An 11,220-nucleotide genomic window follows, 5' to 3' on the forward strand; every position below is an offset into this window, starting at 1 on the left:
TTTCCTAGCCTGTGGTAGCTTGGCAGGATTATTAAGTACACAAAGCAGCCTCAGTAGCTCCACACACCCCTTATTCCAATGCTGTGGGGCCTAAGGCTGTTAAGAGTCATTAGGTCAGGAAAGATAGGCTGTCTTTCCCTACAGGCACTGGAAAAGGACCACCACAACTCCTTCGACATTGCAGCTCTGGGCCGAAGATTGTAGCTGGTTACTTTTGGTAAATTCCAGGATTTAAGCTTTCTCTGCTCTACCATGGAGCTTTGGCCATACTCAGGGCATGCACTGAAAGTGAAGGCAGAACTGCCCCAGAAACAATTGGTTTTCTTAAAATTTTCCCTTGTGCCACGCTGACTAGTTTGCAAACAACATGAGTCTCTGCCAGAGTATAACCTAGGACAAGGGACATTTGTATTCACGTAATTTATTATACATAATTGAAGGAATAGTGTGATTCCTAAGTAGCTTAATCCAGAATTGGAATTCACATAGTCCTATTAAACAGAAAACAGGAAATACAATAAAAGGAGAAAAGTTAAGGAGAAATATTGAACCTTCTTCTGGAGTGAGTGCAAAATAGCCTGATATGAGCAATTATGAAGAAATACATTTTAGGAGTGCAATATAAAAGCAATTTGACCTTCTTTTCTGGGTTGGTAACAGCTGAAATAATCCCCTTACATAGCCACAGCTGACAGGAGTGTTTCTGCCCCCAAGGCAGCATTTCTGTCATGGGAAAGTTACCAGAATCCCATGGAGTTTTATCACACTGATGCACAAGAGTTCTCTGTTCTTGTAATCAACACGGCCATTAGCAGCTCTTCATCCCGCAGAGCTGGCCTTCAGGCTCAGTCTGGAGCCTCAGCTCACAGGTTCAGGTAGTTCTGGCTCTTGTTCAGTGAGAAGGGCTCAGGGAGCCTTTTTGCTGGGGACAGAAGAGCACATACTGTGGGTCTGGGAGTGTGTTGCCCATCACCAGCACAAGAGCTGCTGCTGCTTCTCAGTGGATGGACGGAGGAAGTAAGGGATTGTAAGAGGGATTTTCACTGCTGAGTTGGAGAGTTCAACAGCTCAAAAGTGTCATCCACAACCTGCCAGAGGCAGTTTTCGAGGGGGAAGTCGTTGTCCACCAGGTTGACCAAGTAATAGTTGTCATGGATGTACTGGATGATCATGCGAGAGGGCGACTCCTCCTCGTAGAGCTTGGCCCACTGCTCGATCCACAGGGCAAAGGCTTCGTCCTGCCAGGGGAAAAAAGTGTTGGCAGTTGTGTAACATTTTCATGTTACTTAATTTAGGACACCCAGTGTCACATGTGGCTGGGCCAGCCTGTGGCTTGCTTCTTCTCAGTAAAAATGGCAGGAGTTGAGCAAGGAGCCTCATGCTTTCCAGTCAGGGGGAAGTGCCCAGAGCTGAAAGGAGACACGGTTTGCAGTGCAATGAATGGCTCAGTGCTGCCCCTGCGTGTGTGTAAGAGGGGAGGGAGAGCCACTGTCCAGCACTCTGGGGCCCACTACAGTGACACTGGTAGTTCCCAAGTTACTGTGCACTTGGTGTTGAGAAGAGCTTTTGCCACAGCAAAGTTCTCCTTACACAGAGGGAGCAGGAGAAGCAGTACCTGGACCTCTGCAAGCCAGTATTGCAACAGCCCTCAACTGTGAGAAGTGTCACAGACTAAAACCTAACCAGACACTGAATTTCACAGTAGTGCATCCAGCAGGAGGGAGGACTCACTTTCCAGTAGAGGAAGCTCACAGGATCCACTACAGTAGGCTGGATGATCTCCCTGCCTGGGAAGATGCCCCAGGTGACAGCGTTGGGTTGCAGATCTGGAGCATTGGTGATATTCTGGCCCTGCCAAAGGAAGGAAAACCTTTTCGAAGCAACTGCTGGAGGAGGAGCTGAGTGAGTTGGAACAAGTGCATTTACCCTCCCTTGTTAACTCAAACAGCTGCTGCATGGCACAGCTGACTTGCTTTACTTTCCCTTCCCTTCATCAGCCCTCATGTCTGGCTTTGTTCATAGTGATATCTGAATCTTGGATATTTGCCTCTCTCCCCAGGTGGTGAAAGGGACGTGTCCTGTGCCCCACAGCCCACCTTGACGTTGACAATGTGGTAGTTCACCCTCAGCTCGTACTTCTTCAGCACCTTGAGCAGCGCCGTGACGATCTCGCTGGAGGCAAAGAACTCCAGGTAAGCCTGCAGGGAGGGATGGGGAAGGGGGAGGAGAGTTAGAGCCTTAAATCATGGCAGGACAGATAAATACAGGCAAACGAGGACAGAGCTGTGGAGTCTGGGCTGCCTTGCATGGCTCATCCCCAGAAACATGTAGTACAGAGGAGGGTTGAGCAAAGGGCAGAGCAAATTCATAAGAGAGCTGGGGAAAAAAAATAAATAACTGGGGAGAGCAGATATAACAGGCCAGAACAGTGAGCTCAGGAAAGCTACATCCTGCCTGTTTTGCACCCATGCAAGCAGACAGGCTGGAATGAACTCCAGTGTAACCACAACTGCTGCACCAGGAAGCAGCCTGTGCCAGAGTGCTTGACCTCTACTCTACAGCAGTGTCTTGCCAAGGCAGCCCAGCCTGGTGAGAGCAGAACTCGGGGGTCTCAGCTGGGCTCTCCTAAGCACCACTCCCTGTCCTCATCTTTTGTTCACAATTCTCCCCGTATGCTTATACAACCCAATTCTGTACTTGCTCTGTGCTTGGCTGCTCCCAACAACTGCTTCCCCTCCCCCCATTTCCTGGCTATTGTGTGAGATGATGGATTTCCCTCACCTCGGGGGAATCTTTTCCTTTGAAAACATAACTGCATTTGCCATCTGCTGGTCTCTGGCTTTGGCGGTTTGGATCCCTTTTGAACGCGGCTGCTTTGTTTCCCAGTATGAGCCACTTGCCTGGCATTTACCTTGATGGGAGATTCCTATCACAGCCATTAGTGGCAAGGCTCTAGGGCCTGAAATGCCTGACAGTGGGAGGCAGGACTGCTGGCAGGCCAGGGAAGGAACCTGGCAGTTGTGTGAACAGCACAGCACAGTGCTGTGGGCTGAGGGTAATTGTGGAGAACTCTGCCTTAGTGAAGGACAGACAGGGGAATTTATAAATGCCCACTTATCACCACGAGAAGCTGGGTGGTAGAGATACCACCCCGTTGATTCCCATTTTATGAAAGACCCGAGTGCTTTCTGCATCACTGAATGGGAGCAGATGCAGCAGGTAAAATGTATCTAAAACTTCACAGCCTTGCTCTAGAAAGAAGTCACCAATAATTACTTGCTGAGAGTAGAAACAAGAAACAATACATGATCTGAGGTGGGAGGAAACAGCCCTGAAGTCAGCCACAGAGATGACATAGCCTGGCTCTTAGGACACCAAAGGAGCTTTGCCTCATCTCACCAACAAGGCATTAAGATAAGGAGCAGGCAGAAAGATTATCTGGATGAAAGCCTGGGACCTCCCAACCTAACAGAGGCCAAACAGGGTCATAACTCTTTGCTGCCTAGCCTAGAATAGCACTGTACCTTTTGGAAAACATAGCCCCCACTGGGCCCCCAGCCTACAATGGGGTCTGTGGATGGTTTGCCATTGATGTTTGGCTGGGAGTTGATGGTCAGGATTCCTCGTCTGTTGACCTTCTCCAGCTGGTCCTTCAGAAGGTTGGTCTCAGTAGCCAGAGGGTCATCGTTCCAAGGCATGCATGTGACCTGCCATGGGGAGAAAGGGTGGCTCACAGGGGGTGTAACAACCCCTTCATTGCCATCTGGGTGTTGAAGGAACTCAGAAGTGCCCTAATGGCCTCAAACACACCTGCTTCAGGAAAGAACTCCCAGGTTTGGTTCACAGGACAGGATATGCTCAACTCTAAGAATGACTGCTGAAGTCTATAGATACCAGTCCTGTCATACTGTAGCAGCTTTCCTTTTATTTTGAGCCCTAGCTCTGGCTGCTGGATCCCCTTCCAAACACTGCCCCAGAAAATCCTTTTGGATAGGGAAGTGCCAATTCTTGTTTAGAAGAATGATGTAGTACCAGGAGCAAGGGGAAACATGCACTGTTGTCTGTGCCACACCAACCATCCCTTCCTGGGCCATCACTCACCCTGTGCCCATTCCTGTTGGGTTCTCCAGTGATATAACACGTGAACACCTCAAAGACACTTTCCTCACCAGTCAGCTCTTCTCCCCACATCTTCAGAAGCTCCTCCCGGGGAGACTTGCTCTTCAGGTAGAAGAGGTAATAGTCCTTCAGTTCCCCAAAGGCTGGAGAGGAGGAGTTACCCCTGCAAGGGGAGCAGACACAGACTTAACAGGCCACTGAGGAAGATGAGCTGATTTGGTGGTGCAGGGAGGCAGCCATCCAGGAAGAGAGGTATCCAACAAAACCCACCTAGACACCAAAAACCTCAAGATCTTGGTGCCATTCTCCTCACCTCATTCAACCCGAGCAACTGGGGGCCACTTTGTTAGGAAGCCACCCGTTCAGTGAAGCCCAAAGTGTGCCCAGGACACCCATTAACAGAGACCAACTGTGCACCAGGCTTTCCTACTGCAGGGGACACTTACCACCGGCCATTGGGGAAGTCATCCCACTCCTGGGTCCTATAAATGTAACTCTTGGGCCTGGAGGCCCAGAAGATGGGCCGAACATCTTCCACTCTTCTCTTGGGGTGGGCACTGACTGCCCAGGGCAGGGGCCGCCTGCATGGGAGGAGCAGACATTAACACACTTCCTCTGCTGACTCTCCACTGGAGGCCCTGGAGGCCCTTCCCCTGGAGAGAGCAATAACAGAGGCTGAGAAGAGTTCTGCTTGCCAAGAAGTAGGACAGGAAAGTCTTCTTCCTTTATGGAAAGTATTTCTCACGCAGTTCCCTTACAAGATGCTCAGTAGGGGTCTGTTTAATGTTAAGAGTACAGCACTGACACCTTTAATTGGAAAAGGTAAGGCAAAGCACTATGGGAAGCTACTGTAAGGAAAAAAAACAGCTGAGAATTGCCTTTGCTTCCTCTTGTCTATGCTGAAGCCTGTGGACTCAGAGAGAATTCCACATTCCCTTTATCAGCTGCAGAGAACCCTAGAAATCCACAGTGGGAGCTTACATAGCACCCAGCCTGTAAGAGGGGTTGTGACAGGCATCAAAAACTTATTTCTTCCAAGTGGCAGCTCTAAGAGTCTGGATTTTTAAAGTTCCAGAACAGCTCTTTTAAAGCTACTTTACTAAACCAACCAACCAAACTCCTCCTTCAGCTGTTCCCTCTATTCCTCCCAGCTCTTGCTGGAGAACTACAGGAAGGGCAAACTTCTAAATGCAGAAAGGTGCTAAAAGGAAAAAAAAAAAAAAAGGCAAAAAAAGCAGAGTTTGTTTCCTTTCAGAAGGTGGGATGGCTGGATGGATGCGAAAGTGGAACTCACAGAAACCAGTACATTCTGCTCACCTGGGGTCCTCCTTCCATAAGCCCAAGCGCTTCAGGACTTCAGTGGTGGCCACTTCCCGGTTGAGGGTGTAGAAGTGGAGCCCATGCACCATCCCACTGTCCAGCAGCTCCCGGCACATGGACACTGCCAGCTCCACCCCGTAGTTCCGGATGGCTGCATCGTTGTCCTTGATGGGTTCAATCACATCTTTGATCTCCTGAGGCACCTCCAGCTTGGAGAGCTTCACCAGCTGGCGCAGGGAGTGGTAACCCTGGAGGAGGATGCAGGGGATTTATATTTTTCCAAGGCCCTTTTCTGACATCCCCGTAGCACAGGTACTTGGTCTCAATTTTGTGGCAGATTTAGAACTGGGTCTCCTGGATTCTACTCCCAGGCCCCATCTCCAGGATGGTAACACAGTCCAGGTCGTGTCTCTTTAGGTGATTTTTAGGTCCTTGTCCAAGCCCTGCATGCTGACAGTGAAAACTAACACCTCAGGACTGGTTAGTTAGGACTAGTGACATTGTCCTTTACACCCCTTTTTGCCATATGGGCACAGAAAACCTTTTCAGCTTGTTATTACCTGCCTCTTTAATTTAGCAAACCACCTACAGATTTATCACATGTTTAGCACTCTCACTTCCCAGAAATTTTGTAGAGGATATTTACAGACCTCTCTCTCTCAGGCCCTGACCCACAAACACTTAACATCCTGGATCCTTATTCCCACCCCAAACCCAAATTACTGGATTTCACCTGTATGGGGAAGATGCCAGGAATAATGGGGCAGGTGATGCCAATGGCTTGACAGTCCTTCATGAACTTGAGAAAGGTTTCTGGTCGGAAGAAAAGCTGTGTAATGATGAAGTCTGCTCCAGCAAAGACCTTCTCCTTCAGGTGCCTCAGGTCTGTCTCGTAGCTCTCTGCTTCAGGATGACCCTTGGGGTAGCCTTTGGGAGGAAGAGGGGTGGAAAAAAATGAAACCTTGGTGGTCAGGGCAAGTTGCTAGAAATTAGGAAGTATTGTACTGTCACAGCAATCCAGGGAGGGACTGCTGAGCTGATTTCCCTGTCTCAGACCCTACCCCCCACTCTGCAGTGGAAGACATTTACCTGCCACACAGATGTCAAAGTAATCATCAAATTCACTGCGAATGTGCTTAACCAGGTCAGCAGCATGGTTGAAACCATCTACTTCTTCCTCCCATTCCTCACCAGCAGGATCTGAAAAGAGAACAAATCCACAGCTCTCTCCAACTGTTTGCTGGACTCAGATCTTCAGTAAAAACCTGCTATCAAAAGGAAGACAAAGATGAAACCCCCAAGTCTGCAGTTTCAACCATGGACTGGTTTTGTCTACCCTTGAGCTGGAGGGACTAACAAAGGGCTCAGGTGAAATGCTCAGTCTCAACATTTAATTCTTGCAGAAGGAGCCTCTAAATCTTATTTCTCTGCTTTTACCCTGGAATTGAACACAAGAGCAGCACAGGCTGAGCCCTGCACATCACAGGACTCACCTCCACGCAGTGCCATGATGTTCTTCAACCCAAGCCTCTTGGCCTTCTGCAGATGCCCTGTGATATCATCCTTGGTCTGGTTGCAGCATGTCATGTGCAGGATGGTCTCCAGGCCACAGTAGTTGACTGCAGTGTTGGCAATAATCATGGAAGAGGTTTCCTTGTCAGATCCTGGGTCCCCTGCGGGGTGCCACGTCACATCAATGAAGAGTGGGCCACCTGCTCCCATGCGGTCAAACCTGTGGGTTTTAGAGCTGTGTCAGCCTACACCAGGTAGGCAAATCCCCTCCCTAGGCCTGGGGTATCTTGCTCACTGCTGGAATGTCAGCAACAGGCAGAGAGAGCTTGGGTGACAGCAGCAGGAGACCACAAAAGTGTTGCACTAAGAGTTAAGCAAGTGGCCAGTGTGAATAAGGAAAGCCATCCTTTAAGGCTCTCTGGGGAAGAGCTTACAATCTCTTTGAAGAGGCAACTGAGGTGTTCTCTGTACAATACACTTCCTCCCTGCATGTTCTATTAGACTGACATGGCTTCTGCTAGAGAGCAGTGCAAGTCCCATTCCTTTTGAGATGGGAGACCATGCTGCAACACCCTGCTCCCAGCTTGAACTGTAGAGGCCACAAATATGAAAAGATGGACCAGAACTCTGTTGTGTTCCCCAGTGTGCCTAAGAGAAGAGACAAGGGCTCACTTAACTTGTCTCTCTCCCGCTCTGAGTTGGAACAGGCCCTTCTGTTTAACATATGCCATTGGCATACAGCAGTTATAAAGAGAATTATGAAACACCCTCTTCTCCTCCAGGAGAGTACATGGTGGCTCCTGGGGCTCCAGAAGAACTTCTAGCTCCACTGAGAACTATCACTTTTCATTTAAAGTTTAGATGGGGACACCTATCTCAGAGGCTGAAACTCTAGTCCTCAATAATGCACAGGCACAAACCATAGCAGCTGGATGATTCTGAAAGCAAGTGGGAGTCTGTTCCAGAGACTTTGGCACACAGCCCCTCAAGGAGGATTCTCTGCTTTCAACAGGTACTTTTCTGCCCCAGCACTGTGCTTCAGCCCCAGAGCATGACAGTGGGGTTGCTCCAAATTCCCAGAGCGTGGGAGCAAGTAAACAGCCTGGCCCCTCAGTAATCCCAACACAGCACTTAACTCTTCAGGGCCTCCAAGGAAGACAAGTTACCTGGTGTCCATTACCCTCCTCAGCAGGAAAGGACAGCCCCATTACCTGCTTCGTCACCTGGAAGGGGAGACAGAGCATGGGGCAGAGCCTGCCTCATTAGCTATTCCCCAGCCCTCCACCACAGACACTCCTCTCCCACCCTGCAGCGCTCACCTGGAGATGAGGTTGACAGCAGCATTGGCCGTACGTGGGGGGAAGAACTCCAGGGAGAACCACTTGTCCCCGGCCTCCTGCCGCCGGCGCATCTTCTCGCGCAGCCGCTCGTGCCGGTCGGCGTCGAGCACCGGGGTGGAGCAGCGCGAGTTGTCCTTGGAGCTCTCGCTCCCGCTGCTGCTGCCGCCATCGGACCTGGAGCTGGAGCTGGCACTGCAGCTCTGCTGGGTCTCATTGACCATGGTTGGAGCTCTAGAGAGGGGAGCAGAGGGAGCACGGTGAGTAGAAGGGTCTCAGCATGGAGCAATTACTGCTGGGGTAGGCAGATGATGATTAAATGAGCCCATGTCAAGACCCAACATTCATCACCATCATCATCAAGGAGTCCCTTCTGCTAGCCCTCACTGTAAGCTGTAGTGAAAACACAATAAAAAGCATGTGTTTAGATAGTGCTGAGAGAAATAACACAGCAGTTGGCTTTGTGCCGCTTTGATGCGGCTCTTCTGTGCCTGCTGGGTCAAATTTGGCTCTCAAAAGAGTCAGGTCAACGTCACTTTTGCCCTGACTACAAATCAGCAAGGCAGGATGCCCCTGTGAACCAGGTGATGGCCTCTGTGATCTCGTGGCCTTGGGCTGGGCATGCCAGCAGATTTTTTTTTTTTGTCTACATCAGGTGCTTCTTGGACTGTCTCCATCCTCAGAATTTCCATTCTGTCTGTTCCCAAAAGTCAGTGCTGCTCTACACTGTAGGTAGGAGAGCCAGTGCTAATGGAGCAGGGACACAAGAATGCACAAATTATTCCTATGTCAGAAACAAAGGACAGAATCCCCCCTGATCAGGCCACCCCCAAAAACTCAGGCCTTTGTTTTCTTTGTTGGATCAGACAACTGCATTTCCAACCACTGGCCTTTTCCACAAGACACACCATCTCCACAGACAGCAGTCCCCTGGGCCAGCCCACTGCACCCACTCAGCTCTTTAGCAGATACTCTGTTCCTTTCCTCACCAAGTGTGGCTGCTTGGAAACAAAGTCAGCAGAGACCATCCTCTTCTCCCTGCCTTGCACAACACCACCAGCTGTGCTTGCCTGGCTTCACAGAAAGCAAAACAGCAACTCAGAGGTGCAAGCGGGTCTAGGATGCCCAACTCCACTTATCTCCCCACAATGCTCCATCCTGTGCCTTTAAAATGAGGTAACAAGCACACAGAGTTACAGAAGAGCTGCCACAAAACTGGGATCTGCATTATTTGCTTAGGTACCTGCCAAAACTTTAAATTATCACTGGGAAGCAGCACGTCATCCAAGCATTACGTAACTTTGGAGCCTGTTTTGGAGGGAATGGTTGCTCGAGCCAGCACACACTCTCTGTCCTTATGTAAACTCCGTCGTGGCTTTAGGTCAGCCAAGAGGACTTTGAACTTTTCTTCTACTTTTTATGCTTGAGTTGCCAATCAGGCAAAAGTGTTTGGGAGAAAGTCTGCTTTTACCACCTGAGGAACCTCTCCAGCTGGCAGGAGATGTGAGGAAGGAGCGCAGGCCTCCTGCTGCCAAGAGGAACCGGGAGCCTCAGATCTCTTGTGTACCAACACAGCAGCTGTGGCAAAAGCAGCAGCTCAGACTTACTGACGAGTGTAGCAAAAGCTACCCGCTGCACAGGCACAGCCCTGACCAGGCTCTCCCACAGGACTTTGCCTGACATCCACGTGCACTAATCTGGGAGAATTATTCCAAAGCATGTGTTGGTGATCAAGCTGGCAGCTCAAAACCACGTGCTGTCAACTCCTAAAATCTCACTCCTAGCAAGCATGGTACAGCACTGTAGGCAAATCAAAGGATGTCTGTCTTCCCACTAAAACCCATCACAAGGGGAAAGGGTTTGTGTATTAACGTCTCTATAGGATGAAAAAAAGGTCCTTATCTTGCTGGAAATATCGAATCACAAAGACAGGAGAAAGGTTCACTTAGATTCTGTCTACAGGCAGTATGTGGAGCAGTCTCTTCACTGTCAGATGCATCACAGACTTGCTGGCAGAAGCTTGCCGTTATTGCAAAGAGAAACAAGATAAGCCTAAACAACAAAGCCAGCAGCAAAACAAGACAATCTTAAGCACCTCTCAGCACTCCTGCTCCTGTCTCTGCCGCGCTGCAGAGCTCAGAGATCCGTGGCTCAGCACACCAGGATGCTCAGCGTGGATGCACCTGTTGTGTTTGTATGATGCCGGTGCTATTCCAACTCCTCCCAGCCCTGAGCTGACACCCAGACACGCAGGGCGGAGACCTGCGCTCCCCGAAAGCTCAGCTTTACCACGCGGGCTAAACTCACTGCACAGATGCACCGTTCACACGCTGCAAGGAGCTGCTCCGGGCCTCGCTGTCCCGGGCCGCGGCATCGGGCTGAGAGCCCTGCGGGGAGGTGAAGGGGCCCGCGGTTGGATCCACCGCCAGGACAGCGGGACAGCGGCCACGGGAAGGCCAAGGGGAGCAGCACCGGGGTGCCGGGGGGTCCCTGCCGCGCTCGGGGCCAGGCGAGCGTCCCGCTGCAGCCCGATGGCCCCTTCACCTCAGCTGACCCCGCCGGGCAGACCCGCAGCGGAGGAGGGCGGTGCTCCCCAGCGCTGGGGCAGCCATCGGGTCCCCATCCCGGCCCCGCTCACCTGCGGCCGGTGCCGGGCGCTGCGCGGGCCGCCCGCCCGCCGCGCTTTAAGGGCGGCCGCGGCCGTGCGGGTCACGTGGGGGCCCGCGGGTGCCCTCACCCGACATGGCGCCGCGGGGGCGGGCCCGGACTGGGACGGGGAGGGACCAGACCGGGATGGGGCAGGAGCGGGAGCGGGCCCAGGCCCAGGAGCAGGAGCAGGAGCAGGAGCAGGAGCAGGCGGAGCCGGGCGGGACCGCGGGGGCGGGGCCGGACAGGGCTTTCGTGGGCGTGGCCAGACCGTGCTCCGGGGGCG

The 11,220-nt window shown here is 51.5% G+C and overlaps 1 protein-coding gene across 3 annotated transcripts; it reads right to left on the minus strand.

Annotated features, from left to right (window-relative positions):
* Positions 1-405: 405 nt before the first annotated feature.
* MTHFR (methylenetetrahydrofolate reductase) lies at positions 406-11,125 on the minus strand. Of its 3 annotated transcripts, none has more exons than XM_064678594.1 (12): positions 10,927-11,125; positions 8,271-8,522; positions 6,933-7,171; positions 6,529-6,639; positions 6,173-6,366; positions 5,437-5,687; positions 4,566-4,700; positions 4,102-4,282; positions 3,525-3,707; positions 2,097-2,198; positions 1,732-1,851; positions 406-1,238 (listed from the first exon to the last, which is right to left on the minus strand). In XM_064678594.1, the coding sequence occupies exons 2-12, from the start codon at positions 8,510-8,512 to the stop codon at positions 1,041-1,043; spliced, it is 1,956 nt and encodes a 651-aa protein (XP_064534664.1). In that variant the 5' UTR covers positions 8,513-8,522; positions 10,927-11,125; the 3' UTR covers positions 406-1,040. The 3 variants fall into 3 exon arrangements, with proteins under 3 accessions (XP_064534664.1, XP_064534665.1, XP_064534666.1); XM_064678595.1 differs by lacking the exon at positions 10,927-11,125 and adding an exon at positions 9,278-9,294; XM_064678596.1 differs by lacking the exon at positions 10,927-11,125 and adding an exon at positions 8,118-8,174 and having other exon boundaries at positions 8,271-8,402.
* Positions 11,126-11,220: the final 95 nt, after the last annotated feature.

Source organism: Pseudopipra pipra, chromosome 22, assembly GCF_036250125.1.
Source record: "Pseudopipra pipra isolate bDixPip1 chromosome 22, bDixPip1.hap1, whole genome shotgun sequence".
NCBI classification, from domain to species: domain Eukaryota; kingdom Metazoa; phylum Chordata; class Aves; order Passeriformes; family Pipridae; genus Pseudopipra; species Pseudopipra pipra.

Bases quoted from the DNA above. Each gene is read 5' to 3' on its own strand.
- MTHFR (XM_064678594.1), bottom strand. From the start codon at position 8,512: ATGGTCAATGAGACCCAGCAGAGCTGCAGTGCCAGCTCCAGCTCCAGG. The intron at 5,688-6,172 runs GTGAAATCCAGT...ATCCTCCTCCAG, and splicing joins CTGGCATCTTCCCCATACAG to GGTTACCACTCCCTGCGCCA. The intron at 1,852-2,096 runs GTGGGCTGTGGG...TTCCTTTGGCAG, and splicing joins ACCACATTGTCAACGTCAAG to GGCCAGAATATCACCAATGC.